Source organism: Heterodontus francisci, chromosome 48 (assembly GCF_036365525.1).
Source record: "Heterodontus francisci isolate sHetFra1 chromosome 48, sHetFra1.hap1, whole genome shotgun sequence".
In the NCBI taxonomy this organism is placed as follows: domain Eukaryota; kingdom Metazoa; phylum Chordata; class Chondrichthyes; order Heterodontiformes; family Heterodontidae; genus Heterodontus; species Heterodontus francisci.
Genome location: NC_090418.1, coordinates 19213808 through 19236261, shown reverse-complemented (window position 1 = coordinate 19236261; position 22454 = coordinate 19213808). Strand labels below are relative to the sequence as shown.

Here is a 22454-nt window from a genome sequence, read left to right as displayed (position 1 = left end):
TGAGCTGCCAGTCCTGCCCATCCCTCAACCACGTTTCCCCCGTAATAGCTATAATATCACAATCCCATGTACTGATCCATGCTCTGAGTTCATCTGCCTTTCCTGTAAGGCTTCTTGCTTTAAAGTAAATGCAGTTTAGCCTACCAGACCTTCCACACTCCCTGTCCTGCCCCTGCCCGGCCTGCCTACTGGACTTGCTTGCTTTAACCTCTAGATTTGCCTCAACTCTCTCATCTGAGAGATTACTACTTTGGGTCCCACCCCCCTGCAAGACTAGTTTACCCCTCCCGAGTAGTACTAGCAAACCTCCCCGCAAGGATATTGGTCCCCCTCCCGTTTAGATGCAACCCGTCCCTCTTGTACAGGTTACCTCTGCACCAGAAGAGATCTCAATGATCCAAGTAGCTGAAGCCCTCCCGCCTACACCAGCTCTTCAGCCACACATTCATTTGCCTAATCCTCCTATTCCTACCCTCACTGACACTGTCTGTCTTTTGCAAGCCTCTTCACTGTTTTCCTAATCCTTTGTTAGAAAATCTGAAGATTGTAGTAACTGTTCTCAAGTCAAGTCTCAAATTGACAATTTAGTCAAATATACCGAGAATAAAAGTGGGATACACCACTTGGTGGCAACCGCGCCCCCTCCCCCACCCCCAAACCCAGCTAACCATCTTTTGGTCCCATCCCCAGGTTGAACCACCTCCTGCTCCCCTCCCTCCCCTGGCCAGTTAGTAACCCACAGAGTCTGAATGCTTGAGGAGTGAAGTCTCCCCATCCTGATGGGACAGGTTTGGGGTCAATTCCGACTAGCTGCTGTGTTCAAAATGCCAACACTGACCACAGCTCCTCCATGACAGAGTCATGCTGGGAGTCAGTCAGCCTCTTAGCCCTGGGACAGAGACGCACGCCCCGGTGTGGGACCCCACTTTACCGCACTGCATCCAGCTGGGGCCGTGCATTCACACAGTAGCAGACACTGACCACCACCCACACTCCTCAACCTCCACCGGCCAGGCTGGCATGGCACTCGTCACCACTCACACTCCTCAACCTCCACCGGCCAGGCTGGCCTGGCACTCGCCACCACCCACACTCCTCAACCTCCACCGGCCAGGCTGGCATGGCACTCGCCACCACCCACACTCCTCAACTCCCACCGGCCAGGCTGGCATGGCACTCGCCACCACCCACACTCCTCAACCCTCACCGGCCAGGCTGGCATGGCACTCGCAACCACCCACACTCCTCAACCTCCACCGGCCAGGCTGGCATGGCACTCGCCACCACCCACACTCCTCAACCCCACCGGCCAGGCTGGCAGGCACTAAAGGCCGGCTCGGGTCTGCAAATGAAACCTGACCCGAGCCTGACAGAACCACACCCGACCCGAACCCGACCCGGCCTGGGTCCTTTCATTTTTTCCCACGCCCGACCCAACCACAGGAATGCTCAGTTACCCTAGCTTCCGTTTTCACTTTTTAAGCTTGTGCAGATAAGCAACCAAAACTGCAACTGGACTTGAAAGGTTGTTTAAAAAGTACATTACGATTGGAGCCACGTACCAGAGGTGGTGATAGACTGTGCCCGTCCCCAGCCCGAATGCCGGTCCCGGAAGAGCGACCTGAACCCGTCGTCGGGTCCCGTTGGGTTTGGGTCGGGTAGACATGCTCTAGCAGGCACTCGCCAACACAATCATCCCTGCACATACCACCCCCCACCCCTCCTCCCCCCACCGAGGTTCGCAAGCACCGTTTGACAGGCACTGACAACCCCGTTCCCCCAGAAAACCCCACCCCCGTTCCCACCCCACACCTGGCATGGCTGACTGCTATTTTCCCTCCTTCCTATTTTTACCAGGTTTCTGCCACCTTCATACAACACAGAAGGAGGACATTTGGCCCATCGGCTCCACAGTGGCCAACAAGGAGCCTTCCAGCCTAATGCCACTTTCCAGCTCTTGGTCTGTAGCCATATAGGTTTCAGCACTTAAGTGCATAGCCAAGTAATTTTTAAATGTTATGAGGGTTCCTGCCTCTACCACCCTTTCAGGCAGTGAGTTCCAGATCCCCACCACCCTCTGGGTGAAAATACTTCCCCTCGAATCTAAACCTCCTACCTCTTACCCTAAATCTATGTTACCTGGTTAGGGGCCCCTCATCCATGATGAATAGTGCCTTCCTATTCACTCTGTCTAGACCCCTCAATTTTATACACTTTAATTAGGTTTCCCTTCAGCCTCCTCTGTTCCAAAGAAAACAACCCTAGACTATCCAATCTTTCCTCATAACTAAAATTCTCCAGTCCAGGCAACATCCTCGTAAATCCCCTCTGTACCCTGTCTGGTGCAGTCACATCTTTCCTAGAGTGCATAACCAGAACTGCTCGCAGTATTCCAGCTGTGGCCTAAATAGTATTCTATACAGTTCCAGCAATACCTCCCTGCTCTTATACTCTGTGCCTCAGCTAATAAAGGCAAGTAGCCCGTATACCTTCTTGACCACCTTATCTGCCTCTCCAGCCGCCTTCAGGATCTGTGGACAAGCACTCCAAGGTCCCTCTGTTCCTCTACACTTCTCAGCATCCTACCATTTATTGTGTATTCCCTTGCTTTGTTAGCCTTCCCTAATTGCATTACCTCACACTTTTCTGGATTGAACTCTATTTGCCACTGTTCCACCCAGCTGACTAGTCCATTGATATCTTCCTGCAGTCTACAGCTTTCTTCTTTATCAACCACACAGCCAGTTATTATATCATCTGCAAACTTCTTAATCATACCCACTACGTTCAAGTACAAATCACTGATAGGTACCATAGAAAGCAAGGGACCTGGCACTGAACCCTGCAGAAACAGCCTTCCTGTCACAAAAATACCCATTGACCATGACCCTTTGCTTCTTGTCTCCAAGCCAGTTTCAAATCTAACTTGCCTTGGATCTCATGGGCTTTTACTTTTGTGATTAGTCTGCCATGTGGGATCTTTTCAAGAGCCTTGCTGAAGTCCACATAGACTACATCAAATGCACTACCCGCATCGACCTTCCTTATTACTTCATCAAAAAACTCAATCGCGTAGTCAGACATGACCCTTCTATTAACAAATCCATGTTGACTGTCTTTCTAAATGAAGATTTATCCTGTCCCTCAGAATTTTCCCAATAACTTTCCCACCACCGAGGTTAGGCTGACAGGCTATCCCTTCGGTCTATCCCCTTTTCCCCTTTTAAACAATGGGTACAACATTCGCTGTCCTCCAGTCCTCTGGCACCATGCCTGTAGCCAGAGAGGATTCGAAAATCTGGTTAGAGCTTCCACTATTTCTTCTCTTGCTTCTCTTGACAGCCCAGTATACATTTTGTCCATGGGGATCTAACCATTTTCAAAGATGTTAAACCCCTTAATACTTCCTCCTTCACGATGTTAGTTTCATCTAATATTTCACATTCCTCTTCCCTGATTGCAATGTCTGTATCATCCCTCTCTTTTGTGAAAACAGACACCAGCTTTTCATTAACTACCATACCAATGTCCTCCGCCTCCACACACAGGTTAGTTACCCTTATGGTTCCTAATGGGCCCTACTCCTCCTTCAGTTATCCTTTTGCTGTATATGAATTTATAAAAAAAACTTTGGATTTTTCTTTTCAATATTTTTTCTAGCTCTCTTTGTTTTCCTAATTTTCTTTTTAAATTCACTCCTCCACTTTTTATACTCCTCTAGGTTTTCTGCAATAGTGAGGCTTTGGTATCTGTTATAAGCTTCCCTTTTTTTTCTTTATCCTCTCCTTAGAGCCCCTGGATGTCGAGGGGCTTAATTATTTAGTCCCAGCCTTTTTCTTTCAGGGCGCATACTTGCTTTGAACCCTCACTATCTCTTCCTTGAATGCCTCCCACTGATCTGGCACTGATTTACCTTCAAGTAGCTGCTTCCAGTCCACTCTTGCTAAATCACATCTGAGCTCAGTAAAATTATCTTTCCCCCAATTGAGAAATTTATTCCCATTATTCCTTTATTCATCCATATATTTTTCTCTGCTGCAGTCACTGACTCAGGCTTGGGATATAGCTCCATGCGCGCTGGCTGACCAAGTGACTATTCTTAATGAGTCCTAGTGAGACTCAGCAAGATATTCCACCAGAAGGAGCATCACATTCGGGCCCAATTCTGTTGTCATCTGACCTCATGCAGCAGGAAGCGCTGATGAGTGATGAGTGGGAACCGAGTGATCCCACTATTCCCACTACCCCACAACCAGGGGTTGAAGCAGGACCCATTCTGCTGTATACAGCTGAGTACCACACTAGGTGGGGCACCAAGGCCCAGTTCTCAGTGTTTCCCTGGACAATGTCCACGTTCCCCGTGCAGAGATGCTGACAGAGTCTCCGACGCTGATTGTTTTTTTTTCTATCCTTTGTCCAGGCCACGGTGCTGTTTGCTGAACTGACCTACACGTTGGCCACAGAGGAGGCAGAGCGTATCGGAGTTGATCATGTAGCTCGTATGACAGCTACTGGCACAGGGGAGAACTCCACAGGCAAGGAGACTTTCCAGCGTTCTGTGAACCAGTGCATTCAGTGGAGGTGGAGGGGGTGGGGGGCGGTCGGGGGGTTGTTGCCTGTCCTGTCACAACTGTCGGGAGGCTGGGTAATCCCTAGTCCCATTCAACATTTATAGAAAGTAACAAAATTCACTGTCGAACGTTGCCCTTCTCCAACTGAGTAGCTCATAATGAGGCAACTGACCTGCTCACTCAGGATCCTATCCCTGCCCTCCGTGAGCCCTCCCCATGTGCTGTGTTCTTCATCTTTGTTCCGTCACTTGCCAGGAAGCCAAACAGGTTACCTCTAAGGAGGTAGTGGCGTAGTGGTAATGTCACAGAGCTAGTAATCCAGAGGCCCAGGCTAATGCCCTGGGGACACCGGTTCAAATCCTACCCTGGCCCCTGGTGGAATTAAAATTCAATTAATTAATAAAAATCTTGAATTGAAAGCTAGTCTTAGTAATGGTGCCATGAAACTATCACCCATCTGGTTCACTGATGTCTTTTACCATCCTTCCCTGGTCTGGCCAACATGTGAACCCTCCAGACCAACAGCAATGTGGTTCAGTCTTAACTGCCCTCTGAAATGGCCTAGCAAGAGACTGAGTTGTCAAGGGCAATTGGGGATGTGCAGCAAATGCTGACCTTGCCAGCAGCGCCCATATCCCATGAAAGAATAAAAAAACTTGCATTAATATAGACTTCAAAAGAGTGTAATCAAACAATAATTTGACACTGAGCCAAAGAAAGAGACATTAGGAGGGGTGAAAAAAAGCTTGGTCAAAGATCCAGATTTTAAGGGGTCTCTTAAAAGAGAGAGAGTGTGTCGGAAAGGTTTAAGGGGCGGAGTTCTAGAGCTGGGGGCCCAGGCAGCTAAAAGCACGGCCTCTAATGGTCAAGCAATTAAAGTCGGATGCTCAGGAATCCAGAATTGGTGGACTGCAGATATCTCAGAGGGTTGTAGGGCTGGAGGAAATTACAGAGATACAGCAAGGGGAGGTCACGGAGGAATTGGAAAACAAGGAGGGAATTTGAAAATTGAGGTGTTGCTGGACTGGGAGCCAGTGTAGGTCAGCGAGCATGGGGATGACGGGTGAAGGGGACTTGGTGCGAGTTAGGGTACAGGCAGTAAAGTTGGAGAATATGGAGTTGCTGCTCAGGTTGGGATCATATAGCAAACCAAGGTTCTAGTGCGTGCAAGATATACAAAATATAAATATAAAGACAAGAGATTTACTGTTAACGTTCTGTCAATATGGTGATGTTGGAACACTCACCAGTAGATTGGTCAAATTAACGACAAACCTTTTTGCATTTTCCATCTTTTCTGTGTTCGAAGTCTTAACAAGATTGGGAATTGCGCATAAAACACAAACATTGCAGGTTTGAAATGGTGGGTGGTCTCAAGCTTCCAGAGGTATTGCACCTTTCAATCAATTCTCTCCCTGGCATCGCCTCTCCCTACCTCTGGACCCTCCTCCAGCCCCCGGGTCCTCCTCCAGCTCCGCAGTCCCCAGGGTCCTCCTCCAGCCCCACAGCCCCCAGGCTCCTCCTCCAGCCCAGCAGCCCCCCGGGTCCTCCTCCAGCCCCAGCAGCCCCCCGGGTCCTCCTCCAGCCCCAGCAGCCCCCCGGGTCCTCCTCCAGCCCCAGCAGCCCCCCGGGTCCTCCTCCAGCCCCAGCAGCCCCCCGGGTCCTCCTCCAGCCCCAGCAGCCCCCCGGGTCCTCCTCCAGCCCCAGCAGCCCCCCGGGTCCTCCTCCAGGCCCAGCAGCCCCCCGGGTCCTCCTCCAGCCCCAGCAGCCCTCCGGATCCTCCTCCAGCCCCAGCAGCCCCCCGGGTCCTCCTCCAGCCCCAGCAGCCCCCCGGGTCCTCCTCCAGCCCCAGCAGCCCCCCGGGTCCTCCTCCAGCCCCAGCAGCCCCCCGGGTCCTCCTCCAGGCCCAGCAGCCCCCCGGGTCCTCCTCCAGGCCCAGCAGCCCCCCGGGTCCTCCTCCAGGCCCAGCAGCCCCCCGGGTCCTCCTCCAGCCCCAGCAGCCCCCCGGGTCCTCCTCCAGCCCCAGCAGCCCCCCGGGTCCTCCTCCAGCCCCAGCAGCCCCCCGGGTCCTCCTCCAGCCCCAGCAGCCCCCCGGGTCCTCCTCCAGCCCCAGCAGCCCCCCGGGTCCTCCTCCAGCCCCAGCAGCCCCCCGGGTCCTCCTCCAGCCCCAGCAGCCCCCCGGGTCCTCCTCCAGCCCCAGCAGCCCCCCGGGTCCTCCTCCAGCCCCAGCAGCCCCCCGGGTCCTCCTCCAGCCCCAGCAGCCCCCCGGGTCCTCCTCCAGCCCCAGCAGCCCCCCGGGTCCTCCTCCAGCCCCAGCAGCCCCCCGGGTCCTCCTCCAGCCCCAGCAGCCCCCCGGGTCCTCCTCCAGCCCCAGCAGCCCCCCGGGTCCTCCTCCAGCCCCAGCAGCCCCCCGGGTCCTCCTCCAGCCCCAGCAGCCCCCCGGGTCCTCCTCCAGCCCCAGCAGCCCCCCGGGTCCTCCTCCAGCCCAGCAGCCCCCCGGGTCCTCCTCCAGCCCCAGCAGCCCCCCGGGTCCTCCTCCAGCCCCAGCAGCCCCCCGGGTCCTCCTCCAGCCCCAGCAGCCCCCCGGGTCCTCCTCCAGCCCCAGCAGCCCCCCGGGTCCTCCTCCAGCCCCAGCAGCCCCCCGGGTCCTCCTCCAGCCCCAGCAGACCCCGGGTCCTCCTCCAGCCCAGCAGCCCTCTCGAGCCCCTTGCAAAAAAGTGCCAGGTAATGACCACCTCCACCAAGAGAAAATCTAACCGTCACTGAATTCCCCAGCACCAACATCCTGGGGGCGGGATGGGGGGTCACCACAGACTAGCAACTGAACTGAACCAGCCACATAAATACTGTGCCTACATCAGCAGATCACAGACTGGTAATTACGCGGCACGTAACTCACCTCCTGACTCCCAAAAGCCTGTCCACCATCTACAAGGCACAAATCAGGTGTGTGATGGAATACTCTCCACTTGCCCGGATGGGTGCAGCTCCAACAACACTCATGAGGCTCAACACCATCCAGGACAAAACAGCCCACTTGATTGGCACTCCATCTACCACCTTAAACAATCGTTCCCTCCACCACTGATGCATAGTGGCAGCAGTGTGTACCATCGTTGCACTGTAGCAACGCACCAAAGCTCCTTAGACAGCACCTTCCAAACCCGCGACCTCTACCACCTAGAAGGACAAGGGCAGCAGATGCATGGGAACACCACCACCTGCAAGTTCCCCTCCAAGTCACACACCATCCTGACTTGGAACTATATTGCCGTTCCTTCACTGTCGCTGGGTCAAAACCCTGGAACTGCCGGCCTAACAGCACTGTGGGTGGAACGGTTCAAGAAGGTAGCTCACCACCACCTTCTCGAGCAATTAGCGATGGGCAGTGAATGCTGGCCTTGCCAGCGACACTCATATCTCATGAACCAATATAAAAAAGATAAAAGCCTCCTTCCACTCTGCAGCCCTCCGAGAACTCTGTGCTCCTCCAATGGTGGACTTGCCTTCAGCTGCCTAAGGCATAAGCTTTGGAATTCCCTACCTAACTTTCTCCGTCTCTTGACTGTTCTCCTCTTTTAAAACGTTCCGTAGAACCTACTGCTTTGACCGAGCTTCTGGCCACTGGCCCCAATATCGCCTTATGTGGTTCAGTGCCTTTTGCCTGATGACGTTCTAGTGAAGTGGAGTTTCAACGGGAACCAAGTATATTCAACTTCCCCCGTAAATCTCTGCCACCCTCTTCCCCCAAACTATTTGCTAAATTCTCTTATTTCTCCTCCTGGTACAGTAGCTGAACATCTAATTGCACAACACAGCGCCATCAAGATGCTGCACAGTCGGGTCCGAGTCATCCTGGAGTACGTCAAAGCAGTAGAATCAGGTAGGAGAGCCCACTCCAACTCCCAGCACTCCGCCGCCCCATCGATGGCCTGGACCAGGTGTCGGGTCCTCGGGAACAGTGGGGTTGGTGGAGATGGGCCCTGGGGTCAGTGCCGGGGGCTTTGGGTCAGGTTTTTGGGGGCGGGGAGGGTGGGTGCAGGATAGACGAGTGGGCCGCTGTGGGGAGGCGTCGCGTAGACGTGGCGGGGCGGGCGAGTGGGCTGGTATGGGGAGGGGTTTGTGGGGCCGAAGGGGCTGGTGCAAGGCAAGGATTGGTGCGGGGCCGTGGGGCTGGTGCGTGGGGGCCAGTGCAGTGGTGTGGGACCTTGGAGACGGAGTGAGGGGTTGGTGTTTTGGGCCCATTGGATGGTCGCTGCAGGGTGAGGGGACCAGTGCGGGGCCTCGGGGCGGGTATGTGGGCTGGTGCATGGGTGGCGAGGAGGACTGTGGTGGGCGCGTGGGTTGGTCACTGCCGGGTGATGGGGCCAGTGCTGATGGGTGTTGAGTTGCTGGTTTGCCAACGTCCCGTTCATGTATCCACAGGTGAAGTGCCATTTAACCATGAAATTCTGCGTGAGGCCTACGCCCTGTGTCACCGGCTGCCAGTCCTCAGCACTGACAAGTTTAAGACAGACTTCTACGATGTAAGTCGGAGGTAGTTGCTCATCTCGCTATCTGGGAAACATGATTGGGCTGTAACCTTCACAAAATGAGACCCATCATTCTGCGAGGAGCCCTCGATGGGAGCAGGAAAGAGGCCATTCAATGAGATCATAGCTGATCTGCATCGTAACTCCATCCATTCGCCTGTCGATCCATACCCTTTAACATCCTTGGCCAGCAAAAGTCTGTCGATCTTTAAAATTATTAATTGAGCTGCTTTTTTGTGAGAGGGAGTTCCACACTTCTGCTGTCCATTGTGTGAGGCAGTGTTTCCTGTCTTCTCGCCTCAATGGCCTGGCTCTTATTTGAAGGTTAGGCCCCCTTTTCCTAGACTCCCTGACCAGCAGGAAGAGTTTCTCTCTACTCTCTCAATTCCTTTCAGAATCCTAAATAACCTCAATCAAATCACCTTCTATATTCCAGGGAATACAAACCTAGTTTATGTAATTGTTCCCCGTAATCTAACTCTTGGAGCCTGGGTAACATTCTGCTAAATCTGCACTGCACTCCTTCCAAGGCCAATATATTCTTTCTGAAGCATGACAATCGAATCATAGAATGGCAACAACACAGAAGGAGGCCGTTCGGCCCGTCGTGTCTGTACCATATCTCTGCATGAGCAACTCGGCTAGTCCCACTCCCTCTCCCTCCACCCCCCACCCCCACTCTTTCACCGTAGCCCTGCGATTGTTTTGTACCCCTTCAGGTGCTTATCCAATTCCCTCTTAAATGCCTCGATTGAATCTGACTCCAACACACTCTCAGACAGTGCATTCCAGATCCGAACCACTCACTGCATTTTTGTAAAAAAAAAATATAGTTTTTCCTCATGCTACCTTTGGTTTCTTTGCCATTCACCCTGTGTTGGTGTCCTCTGACTCGCGACGTTTTTGCCAATACGAACAATATCTATCTATCTACTCTGTTTAGACCCCTCGTGATTTTGAACACTTCTAGCAAATCCCATCTCAACCTTCTTCTATAAGGAGAACAACCCCAACTTCTCCAATCTAGTCACTTAACCGAAGTCCCTCATCCTGGAACCATTCTCGTAAATCTTTTCTGCACCCTCTCTGAAGCCTTCACATCCTTCCTAAAGTGTAGTACAATACTGCAGTTGAGGCCAAACCAGTGTTCTATAAAGGTTCAACATCACTTCTTTGATTTTGTACTCTGTGCCTCTATTTAGAAAGCCCAGGATCCAGTATGTCTTTTTCACGACTTTCTCAAGCTGCCCTCCAACTTTTGGTTTGTTCACATATGCAAATCTCTGCTCTCCTTACTTAATTAATTCACATTTGTCCAAATGACTGTTAAATTTGTCTCAGATTATCGTTTCTAAAAGCTTTCCCACCACCGAGGTTAAACTGACTGGCCTGTTTATCCTTGCATCTTTCTTGAATAAGGGTATAACATTTCCAATTCTCCAGTCCTCTGGCACCACCCCTGAATCTAAAAAAGGTTGGAAGATTGTGACCAGTACCTCTGAAATTTCCACCCTTACTTCCCTCAGCATTCTCCGATGCATCTCATCCAGTCTTGGTGATTTATCAACTTTTAAGTACCGCCAGCCTTTCATACCTTCTCTTTATTAATTTTTAGACCATCCAGTGTCTCAACTACATCCTCTTTCACTGTCACTTTGGCAGCATCTTCCTCCTTGGTAAAGATACAAAGTTCTCATTTAGTACCTTAGCTACACCCTCTGCCTGTATGCATAAATCCTCCTTTCGGTCCCACCCACTCCTTTTACTACCCTTTCACTATTTGTATCCCTATAAAAGACTTTTGAATTCCTTTTTATGTTAGCTGCCAGTCTCTTCTCATACACTCTCTTTGCTTCTCATTTCTCTGTTTACTTCATCTCTGAACATTCGATATTCAACCTGGTTTTCACTTGTATTATCAACCAGACATCTGTCATATGCATCCTTTTTCTACATCATCTCACTCTGTATTTCTTTCGTCATTCAGGGAGCTCTAGCCTTGATGCCCTACATTTCCCCCTCATTGGCATGTACCTCAACTGTACCTGAACCATCTCCTCTTTAAAGGCAGCCAGCCCATTGTTCCGTTACAGATTTGCCTGCCAATCTTCCATTCCATTTACCCAGGACAAATCTGTTCTCAATCCACTAAAATTTGCCCTCCTCCAATCTCTAGATTGCTCGTTATCCTTTTCCATAGCTAATCTAAACCTTATGATACTATGATCACTGTTCCCTAAAAGTTCCCCTACTGACATTTGATTCACTTGACCCACCTCATTCCCCAGAATCAGATCCTCCTGCCTCGTTGAGTCAGAAACATAATGAGCAAGAAAACTCCCAGAATTTCAGAACTTCAGAAACTCTTGCCCCTCTCTACTCTTTATGTTTTTATTATCCCAATCTATATTAGGATAATTGAAGCCCCTCATTGGCACTACTCTAGTTCTTGCTGCTCCTCAGCTGTGGCTCAGTGGGTCGCACTCTCATCTGAGTTGGAAGGTTTTGGGTTCAAGTCCTACCCCAGAGACTTGAGCACAAAACCTAAGTTGATACTCGTGCAGTACTAAAGGAGTGCTGCACTGTCAGCTGTGCCGTCTTTTGGATGAGACGCTTCAATCAAGGCCTTATTTGCCCTCACGGGTGGACGTAACGGATCCCATGGCACTTTTTCAAAGAAGAGCAGGGGCGTTCTCCCTGGTGTCCTGGCTAATATTTATTCCTCAATCCAAAAAAACAGATTATCTGGTTGTTATCACATTGCAGCTTGTGGGAGCTTGCTGTGCGCAAATTGGCTGCGTATTTCCTACATTGTGTCAGTGACTAATCTTCAAAAGTACTGAATTGTCTGTGGAGCGCTTTGGGCCACCTGAGGTCATGAAAGACGCTGTATAAATGCAAGTCATTTGTTTCCCTGCATGTTTGCTCCTTTATAGCATTCCCCCTAGTTGGTAATGTATAGAGTACACCCAGCAATGTAATGGGACCTCTTCTGCTTCTTAACTCTAACCAAACTGATTCTGTCCTTGACCACTCCTGGACATCCTCTCTCGTTCCAGCACTTTAACATTCTCCTTAATCAATACTGCCACCCCTCCTATCTTTCCTTCCTGATTTTCCTGAACACCTTGTATCCAGGCATATTTAGTACCCAATCATGCCATTTTTTCAGCCAGGTCTCTATTATTGCCACATGTGGTTGCCTGCACCTGCAACTCACCAACCTTATTTACCATGCTTTGTGCGTTTGCATACATGCCCTGTAAACCTAATTTAGCCTGTGGTGCCCAGAACAGCACTGCGGATGTGGTCCAAACAAGGTTTTGGATAACCGTAGTAATACATCCTCACCTTTATATTTCAGCCCTCTCGTTACAAAGGCAAACATTCCGGTAGCCTTGTGATTTTTTTTTTTTGTACCTGACTGCTATACATCATCCAGAGCCGGACCAGTGACGGGGCCTGAGGTTGTGGCAGTGTGAGGTTTTCCAGACATGTATCACGGTGTTATTACTGCTGTCTCTCTCTCTCTCTCTCTCTCTCTCAGCAATGTAACGATGTGGGATTGATGGCTTACCTTGGCACCATCACCAAGACCTGCAACACCATGAACCAGTTTGTGAACAAGTTCAATATCCTGTATGATCGACAGGGCATCGGCCGACGCATGCGAGGCCTCTTCTTCTGATTACGACAAGTAGCCTCTACCCCTCCAGAAGCCAGAGGGAGGGGAGAGTTTGTATCCTGAACAAGACACCCTCCGACTGTAGCAGGCACCTGCTGAAATATATCAGTGATTTCTCTAGAGTCCCTCTCCTTCCTCCATAACCTCCCCCACCACCTCTCACTCCTCCACACACTCCCCCTCACCACCTCTCCCTCCTCCACACCCTCCCCTCATCACCTCTTCCTCCTCCACACACTCCCCTTCACCACCTCTCCCTCCTCCACACCCCCCTCTCACCACCTCTCCCTCCTCCACACACACCCCCTCACCACCTCTCCCTCCTCCACACACTCCCCCTCACCACCTCTCCCTCCTCCACACACCCCCCCTCACCACCTCTCCCTCCTCAGCACACTCCCCCTCACCACCTCTCCCTCCTCCACACCCCCCCCCCTCACCACCTCTCCTTCCTCCACACCCCACTCTCATCACCTCTCCCTCCTCCACACACCTCATCTCACCACCTCTCCCTCCTCCATACCCTCCCCCCTCACCACCTCTCCCTCCTCCACACACCCCTCTCACCATCTCTCCCTCTGCTCATGCTAGGCTTGTGACCTAGGCTAACTTCTCGCCCTGTGGACGGTGCCCAGTTTCATTCTCTGGTTTTGTTGCGTCAGAGCCAGTGACATGGTTCGACCTGTATTTGAGTTCACACTGTGGGTGAATGTGTCTGATGTTACTGCTGGGGAGCAGATGTGAACTTGTCAGTTGTGCAGCTAAACCATGTGCATGAGAAATAAAGTTCAAAGCAACTAATTCAGTATAACTCCTTTGAAAGTACTCAAGTCCTCTAGAACAGCAGACTGACAGTGCCTCCTCATTTTGCACTGCTTCTTTATTCCACTGTCTCTCTTTTTTTCATTCCCCTCGCTCCTCTGCTCTCCCCCTCCATACTTCCAGCCTGCTTCAACACATCTGCTGTTGGAACCCCTCATCTGTCCCTTTGTTCCCCCGAAAGTTGACTATTCCAGCACTCTGCTGGCTAGCCGCCCATCTTACTTCATAAACTTGGGCTCATTTTAAACTCTGTTGCCCATATCCTAACTCACACCAGGTCCCAATCACCCATCACTGCTGTATTCACCATCACCCTTGGCTTCCAGTTCAACAATGCCTCGATTTTTAAAATTCCTATCTCTGTAACCTCCACCCCTCCCTGTCTCTAGTGCCTCCTCCAGCCCTATAACCTACCACGATCTCTGCGCTGCTCCAATTTTGGCCAATCGCGCATCCCTGATTTTAATTGCTCCACCATTGGTGGCTGTGCCTTCAGCACCGAGACCCTGAGCCCTGGAATTCTCTCCTTAAACCTCTCCACCTCTCTTTCTGTCTTTATGATGCTCCTTAAAACCTACCTCTTTGACCAAACCTGCCCTAAAATCTCATGTGCCCTCGTGTCAAATTGTGTTTGCTAATGCTCCTGTGAAGCACCTTGTGCCATTTCACTGTGTTAAATGCACTGTATAAATCCAAGGGAACTGGATAAGGGGGGAATAATCCAGTTGTCATAGTCCATGTCGGATCAAATGATGTACTTAAGAGCAGGGAGGAGGTCCTGCTGAGGGATTGTCAGGAGTTCAGAGCTAAGTTGAAAGGCAGGGTCATAATCTCTGGGTTATTGCCTGAACTGCATGCACATTTGGAAAGGAACAGATCAAGAGAACTAACACATGGCTCAAGAAATGGTGTGGGAAAGAGGAGTTTCTTTTCATGGGACACTGGCACCTGTACTAGGACAAGGAGGAGATGTATCAAGGATCGGACTCCACCTGAACCAGAATCCTAGTGGATAGAGTAAATAAGGAGGTGGCAAAGGTTTTAAACGAGCAAGACTGGGATGATGGGGAGGGCTAGAGATGTACAAGAAATGAAATCAGGCTAAATATAAATTAAACAGGAAAGGAGAGCATGGGAAAGAATAGACTAAGTGAGAGCTTAGATGGCCAGGGAATAAATAGAATTATGGAACAAGAGTGTAAAAAGATGGTTAAAAAATAAAGTAAGAGGAGCTGCTATTAGAAATGAGTTAAACTGTCTGTAAAGCAATGCACATTGAGTCTAAAACAAAACGGGAACTGGAGGCAATATTGCATTGCAAGAAATCAGACATAGTAGGGATTACTGAGACATGGCTTTAGGAAGGTCAGGACATTGCAGGATGTAACATATTTAGAAAAGATAAAGAGGGGAAAAGGGAACATGGAGTTGCTGTATTTATTAGGGATAACATAATGGCAGCAGAAAAAAAGTGCTGCAGCTATCAGCAAGACAAAAATAGAATTCATATGGATAGAGATAAAAGATAATAAAGGATCAATCACATTAATGGGGTAGTCTGCAGACCAGGCCATAGTGGAAGGGAGGTAGAGGAAAAATATGCAAAGAAATTAGTGAAATGAGTAAAAAAAAAAGAACAATAGTCATGTGTGATTTCAACTACCTTGATATTAATTGGCCAGAGAAGGTAGGTAAAGGGAACAAGGAAATAGAGTTTCTACAGTGTGTACAGGACTTTGTTCTGACCCAGTATATAAGAAGTCCAACAAGGGAGGATTTGCTACTGGCTCTACTAATGGGGAATGAGACAGAGCAGAAAAAAGATGTAAAAGTAGGGGAACAGCTAGGCAATAGTGACCATAATATTATAAGCTTTAACATAATAATTGAGAAGGACATAAAAATTAAGTCCACCAGGGAAATAGATTGGCGGAAAGCTGATTTTGAGGGGCTGAGAATAGAACTTGGGAAAATAAAATGGACAACAATATCAGCAAACAACGATGTAGAACAGCAATGGGAAACAGTTAAAACTGTTCAACAGAGCTCAGGAAAAATATATTCTGCTAAAAACGATGAACAAACTAAACACTAGTGAGTCATCATGGATGAATAAAGACATAAGGGAAAAATTGAGGGTAAGGAAAGAGATATAGACTAAGTACATGGACTGCAGGAGAGAGCATGACGCGGGAAAATATGAAGAAATTGGAAGAGAAGTCAAAAAAAAAAGCAATTGGGAAAAAGGAACCTTTGTGGTTAAATTATCAAGGACAAAATAGTAAAATATTTTACTGGCACATTAATTTAAAAAAGGAAGGTCACAATGGGAGTAGAGAAATGGATGTCAATTTATAGGGCACTGGCACCAGTACTGGGAAAAGAGGGAGCTGTTTCATTGGGTTGGACTTCATTTGAACTGTACTGGGACCAGTATCCTGGCAAGTCAAATAACTAGGTCTGTAGATAAAACTTTAAACTAAATAGTGTGGGGGGGGTGGGGGGGGGGGGGGGTTCAAGTGAGGGAAATTTGGCAAGTTAAAGAAAAAAGCTAAGGCAATACTGCAGTGTGGTGATATGGGTAATGATAACCAGAGTGTGACAAGAAGAGAAAGAGTGTACAAACATAAGAGTTCGCAACAAATAAGGTCAGAGTAGGGAAAAATGATTAAAAGACAAAATTAAAGGCTCTTTATCTGAAAGCACGCATTATTCATAACAAGACAGATGAATTAATGATACAAATAGAAATAAATGGGTATGATCTGATAGCCATTAAAGAGAAGTGGTTGCAAGGTGACCAAGGGTTCTAGAGTACTTGACATTTCAAAGGGATGGGCAGAAAGGAAAAGGAGGTGGGGTAGCTCTGCTAATATAGGATGAGATCAGTACAATAGTGAGAAATCATCTTCACTCGGGAGATCAAGAAAAGAAATAGCAAGGGAAAGAAGTCAGTGGTGGGAGTAGTCTAAAGACCCCCTAACAGAGGCTACACTGCAGGACGGGGTATAAATCAAGAAATAATAAGGGCTTGTAAGAAAGATACTGCAATAATCGTGGGCAACTTCAATCTTATAAGGAAAATCAAATTGGCAAAGGTAACTTTGAGGACGAGTTCATAGAGTGTATTCAGGACAGTTTCTTAGAACAATAGAAACAACCAGGGAACATGCTATTTTAGATCTGGTAATGTGTAATGGGACAGGATTAATTAATGTTCTCATACTAAATGATCTAGGGAAGAGTGATCATAACATGATAGAATTTCACATTTCAGTTTGAGGGGGAGAAACTTGGATCTGAAACTATAATCTTAAACTTAAATAAAGGCAAGCATAAAGGTATGAAGACAGAGTTGGCTAAAGTGGACGGGGAAATAGATCAAAAGGTAACATAGTGGAGAAGCAGTGGCAGACATTTAAGGAGATATTTCATAATTCTCAACAAGGATATATTCCATTGAGAAAGAAACTGGGAAATTTTAGAAACCAGAAAAGGATGACAAAAGAAGGGACAAAGTAGATTGAGAGTAAACTAGCAAGAAATATAAAAACAGACAGAGCTTCTACAAGTATATAAAAAGGAAGAGGGTAAATAGACATTGGACCCTTGAGGGTGAGGCTGGGAAATTAATGATGGGAAACAAGGAAATGGCAGAGACTTTGAACAAATATTTTGTATCTGTCTTCATGGTAGAAGACACTAAAAGCATCCTAATAATAGAAAATCAAGAGGCAAAAGGAAGGGAGGAACTTAAAACAATCACTATCGCTAGAGAAAAAGTACTAGGCAAGCTAATGGGACTAAAGGCTGACAAGTCCCCTGAACTTGATGGCCTGCATCCTAGGGTCTTACAAGAAGTGGGTGCAGAGATAGTGGATTCATTGGTGTGATCTTCCAAAATTCCATAGATTCTGGAAAGGGCCCAGTGGATTGGAAAACTGCAAATATAACAATCATTTTCAAAAAAAGGAGGGAAATAGAAAGCAGGAAACTATAGGCCAGTTAGTCTAATGTTTGTCATTGGGAAAGTGCTGGAATCCACTATTAAGATAGTAGTAGCAGGACATTTAGAAACTCATCATACAATCAAGCAGAGTCAAAATGGTTTTATTTTAATTTTATTTAGAGATACAGCACTGAAACAGGCCCTTTGGCCCACTGAGTCTGTGCCGACCATCAACCACCCATTTATACTAATCCTACATCAATCCCATTTTTTTTTTTCATTCACGGGATGTGGGTGTCGCTGGCCAGGCCAGCATTTATTGCCCATCCATTATTGCCCTTGAGAAGGTGGTGGTGAGCTGCCTTCTTGAACCGCTGCAGTCCATGTGGGGTAGGTACACCCACAGTGCTGTGAGGAAGGGAGTTCCAGGATTTTGACCCAGCGACAGTGAAGGAACGGCGATATAGTTCCAAGTCAGGGTGGTGTGTGACTTGGAGGGGAACTTGCAGGTGGTGGTGTTCCCATGTATTTGCTGCCCTTGTCCTTCTAGTTGGTAGAGGTCGCGGGTTTGGAAGGTGCTGTCGAAGGAGCCTTAGTGCATTGCCGCAATGCATCTTGTAGATGGTACACACTGCTGCCACTGTGCGTCGGTGGTGTAGGGAGTGAATGTTTGTAGATGGGGTGCCAATCAAGCGGGCCGCTTTGTCCTGGATGGTGTCGAGCTTCTTGAGTGTTGTTGGAGCTGCACCCATCCAGGCAAGTGGAGAGTATTCCATCACACTCCTGACTTGTGCCTTGTAGATTGTGGACAGGCTTCGGGGAGTCAGGAGGTGAGTTACTCACCTCAGGATTCGTAGCCTCTGACCTGCTCTTGTCGCGACGGTATTTATATGGCTACTCTAGTTCAGTTTCTGGTCAATGGTAACCCCCAGGATGTTGATAGTGGGGGATTCAACGATGGTAATGCCGTTGAATGTCAAGGGGAGATGGTTAGATTCTCTTTTGTTGGAGATGGTCATTGCCTGGCACTTGTGTGGCGCGAATGTTACTTGCCACTTATCAGCCCAAGCCTGGATATTGTCCAGGTCTTGCTGCATTTCTACACAGACTGCTTCAGTATCTGAGGAGTTGCGAATGGTGCTGAACATTGTACAATCATCAGCGAACATCCCCACTTCTGACCTTATGAATGAAGGAAGGTCATTGATGAAGCAGCTGAAGATGGTTGGGCCTAGGACACTACCCTGAGGTACTCCTGCAGTGATGTCCTGGAGCTCAGATGATTGACCGCCAACAACCACAACCATCTTCCTTTGCGCTAGGTATGACCAGCCAGCGGAGGGTTTTCCCCCTGATTCCCATTGACCTCAGTTTTGCTAGGGCTCCTTGATGCCATACTCGGTCAAATGCTGCCTTGATGTCAAGGGCAGTCACTCTCACCTCATCTCTTGAGTTCAGCTCTTTTGTCCATGTTTGAACCAAGGCTGTAATGAGGTCAGGAGCTGAGTGGCCCTGGCGGAACCCAAACTGAGCATCGCTGAGCAGGTTGTTGCTAAGCAAGTGCCGCTTGATGGCACTGTTGATGACACATTCCATCACTTTACTGATGATTGAGAGTAGGCTGATGGGGCGGTAATTGGCCGGGTTGGATTTCCTGCCTTTTGTGTACAGGACATACCTGGGCAATTTTCCACATTGCAGGGTAGATGCCAGTGTTGTAGCTGTACTGGAACAGCTTGGCTCGGGGCGCGGCAAGTTCTGGAGCACAGGTCTTCAGTACTATTGCCAGAATGTTGTCAGGGCCTATAGCTTTTGCAGTATCCAGTGCCTTCAGTCGTTTTTTGATATCACGTGGAGTGAATCGAATTGGCTGAAGTTTGGCATCTGTGATGCTGGGGACTTCAGGAGGAGGCCGAGATGGATCATCAACTCGGCACTTCTGGCTGAAGATTGTTGCAAATGCTTCAGCCTTATCTTTCGCACTGATGTGCTGGGCTCCCCCATCATTGAGGATGGGGATATTTGTGGAGCCACCTCCTCCAGTTAGTTGTTTAATTGTCCACCACCATTCACGGCTGGATGTGGCAGGACTGCAGAGCTTAGATCTGATCCGTTGGTTATGGGATCGCTTAGCTCTGTCTATCGCATGCTGCTTACGCAGTTTGGCATGCAAGTAGTCCTGGGTTGTAGCTTCACCAGATTGACACCTCATTTTGAGGTATGCCTGGTGCTGCTCCTGGCATGCCCTCCTGCATTCTTCATTGAACCAGGGTTGGTCTCTTGGCTTGATGGTAATGGTAGAGTGGGGGATATGCCGGGCCATGAGGTTACAGATTGTGGTTGAGTACAATTCTGCTGCTGCTGATGGCCCACAGCGCCTCATGGATTCCCAGTTTTGCATTGCTAGATCCGTTCGAAATCTGTCCCATTCAGCACGGTGATAGTGCCACACAACACGATGGACGGTATCCTCAATGTGAAGGCGGGACTTCGTCTCCACAAGGACTGTGCGGTGGTCACTCCTACCAATACTGTCATGAACAGATGCATCCGCGGCAGGCAGATTGGTGAGGACGAGGTCGAGTATGTTCTTCCCTCGTGTTGGTTCCCCCACCACCTGCCGCAGACCCAGTCTAGCAGCCATGTCCTTTAGGACTTGGCCAGCTCGGTCAGTAGTGGTGCTACCGAGCCACTCATGGTGATGGACATTGAAGTCCCCCACCCAGAGTACATTTTGTGCCCTTGCCACCCTCAGTGCTTCCTCCAAGTGGTGTTCAACATGGAGGAGTACTGACTCATCAGCTGAGGGAGGGCGGTAGGTGGTAATCAGTAGGAGGTTACCTTGCCCATATTTAACCTGATGCCATGAGACTTCATGAGGTCCGGAGTCGATGTTGAGGACTCCCAGGGCAACTCCCTCCCTACTGTATACCACTGTGCCACCACCTCTGCTGGGTCTGTCTTGCCGGTGGGGCAGGACGTACCCGGGGATGGTGATGGCAGTGTCTGGGACATTGTCTGTTAAGTATGATTCCGTGAGTATGACTATGTCAGGCTGCTGCTTGACTAGTCTGTGGGACAGCTCTCCCAACTTTGGCACAAGCCTCCAGATGTTAGTAAGGAGGACTTTGCAGGGTCGACAGGGCTGGGTTTGCCATTGTCGTTTCCGGTGCCTAGTTCGATGCCGGGTGGTCCGTCCGGTTTCATTCCTTTTTACAGACTTCGTAGCGGTTAGGTACAACTGAGTGGCTTGCTAGGCCATTTCAGAGGGCATGTAAGAGTTAACCACATTGCTGTGGGTCTGGAGTCACATGTAGGCCACACCAGGTAAGGACAGCAGGTTTCCTTCCCTAAAGGCATTAGTGAACCAGATGGGTTTTTACAACAATCGACAATGGTTTCATGGCCATCATTAGACTAGTTTTTAATTCCATATTTTTTATTAAGTTCAAATTCCACCTTCTGCTGTGGTGGGATTCGAACCCATGTCCCCAGAGGAATAAAAGCAAAATACTGCGGATGCTGGAAATCTGAAACAAAAACAAGAAATGCTGGATTCACTCAGCAGGTCTGGCAGCATCTGTAGAAAGAGAAGCAGAGTTAACGTTTCGGGTCAGTGACCCTTCTTCGGAACTGACAAATATTAGAAAAGTCACAGATTATAAACAAGTGAGGTGGGGGTTGGGCAAGAGATAACAAAGGAGAAGGTGCAGATTGGACCAGGCCACATAGCTGACCAAAAGGTCACAGAGCAAAGGCAAACAATATGTTAATGGTGTTTTGAAAGACAAAGCATTAGTACAGATTAGGTGTGAATATACTGAATATAGAACATCAGCAAGTGCAAACCTGAAGAAAAACAACCTGAAAAAAACAGTGGGTAAGCAAACTGAACAAACTAAGATGAAATGAAATAAATGCAAAAAATATAAAAAGGAATGCAAAAAAAAGGAAGAAAAAATAACTAAAAATGAAAGTAAAGTGGGGGGCTGTCATGCTCTGAAATTATTGAACTCAATGTTCAGTCCGGCAGGCTGTAGTGTGCCTAATCGGTAGATGAGATGCTGTTCCTCGAGCTTGCGTTGATGTTCACTGGAACACTGCAGCAATCCCAGGACAGAGATGTGAGCATGAGAGCAGGGGGGAGTGTTGAAATGGCAAGCAACCGGAAGCTCAGGGTCCTGCTTGCGGACTGAGCGGAGATGTTCCGCAAAGCGGTCACCCAGTCTGCGCTTGGTCTCCCCAATGTAGAGGAGACCACACTGTGAGCAGCGAATACAGTATACTACATTGAAAGAAGTACAAGTAAATCGCTGCTTCACCTGAAAGGAGTGTTTGGGGCCTGGGATAGTGAGGAGAGAGGAGGTAAATGGGCAGGTATTACACCTCCTGCGATTGCAAGGGAAGGTGCCCTGGGACGGGGACGAGGTGGTGGGGGTAATGGAGGAGTGGACCAGGGTGTCGCGGAGGGAACGATCCCTTCGGAATGCTGACAGGGGAAGGGAGGGGATGATGCGACTGGTAGTGGCATCACGCTGGAGGTGGCGAAAATGGCGGAGGATGATCCTTTGGATATGGAGGCTGGTGGGATGAAAAGTGAGGACAAGGGGAACCCTGTCACGGTTCTGGGAGGGAGGGGAAGGGGTGAGGGTAGAGGTGCGGGGAATGGGTCGGACACGGTTGAGGGCCCTGTCAACCACAGTGGGGGGAAATCCTCGGTTGAGGAAAAAGGAGGTCATATCAGAAGCACCGTCATGGAAGGTAGCATCATCAGAGCAGATGCGTCGGAGACGGAGAAACTGGGAGAATGGAATGGAGTCCTTACAGGAGGTAGGGTGTGAAGAAGTGTAGTCGAGGTAGCTGTGGGAGTCAGTGGGCTTATAATGGATATTGGT

At 49.2% G+C, this 22454-nt stretch overlaps 1 protein-coding gene across 1 annotated transcript in view; it reads left to right on the top strand.

Moving 5' to 3' along the window:
* The window catches only part of cops6 (COP9 signalosome subunit 6), a 94056-nt gene extending 80467 nt beyond the window's left edge, over positions 1–13589 (top strand). The window contains exons 7-10 of the mRNA XM_068023855.1: positions 4421–4535; positions 8362–8454; positions 8997–9097; positions 12651–13589. Of these exons, the coding sequence (XP_067879956.1) occupies positions 4421–4535; positions 8362–8454; positions 8997–9097; positions 12651–12791 (450 nt within the window). The 3' untranslated portion in view covers positions 12792–13589. The remainder of the gene's footprint in view (positions 1–4420; positions 4536–8361; positions 8455–8996; positions 9098–12650) is intronic.
* Positions 13590–22454: the final 8865 nt, after the last annotated feature.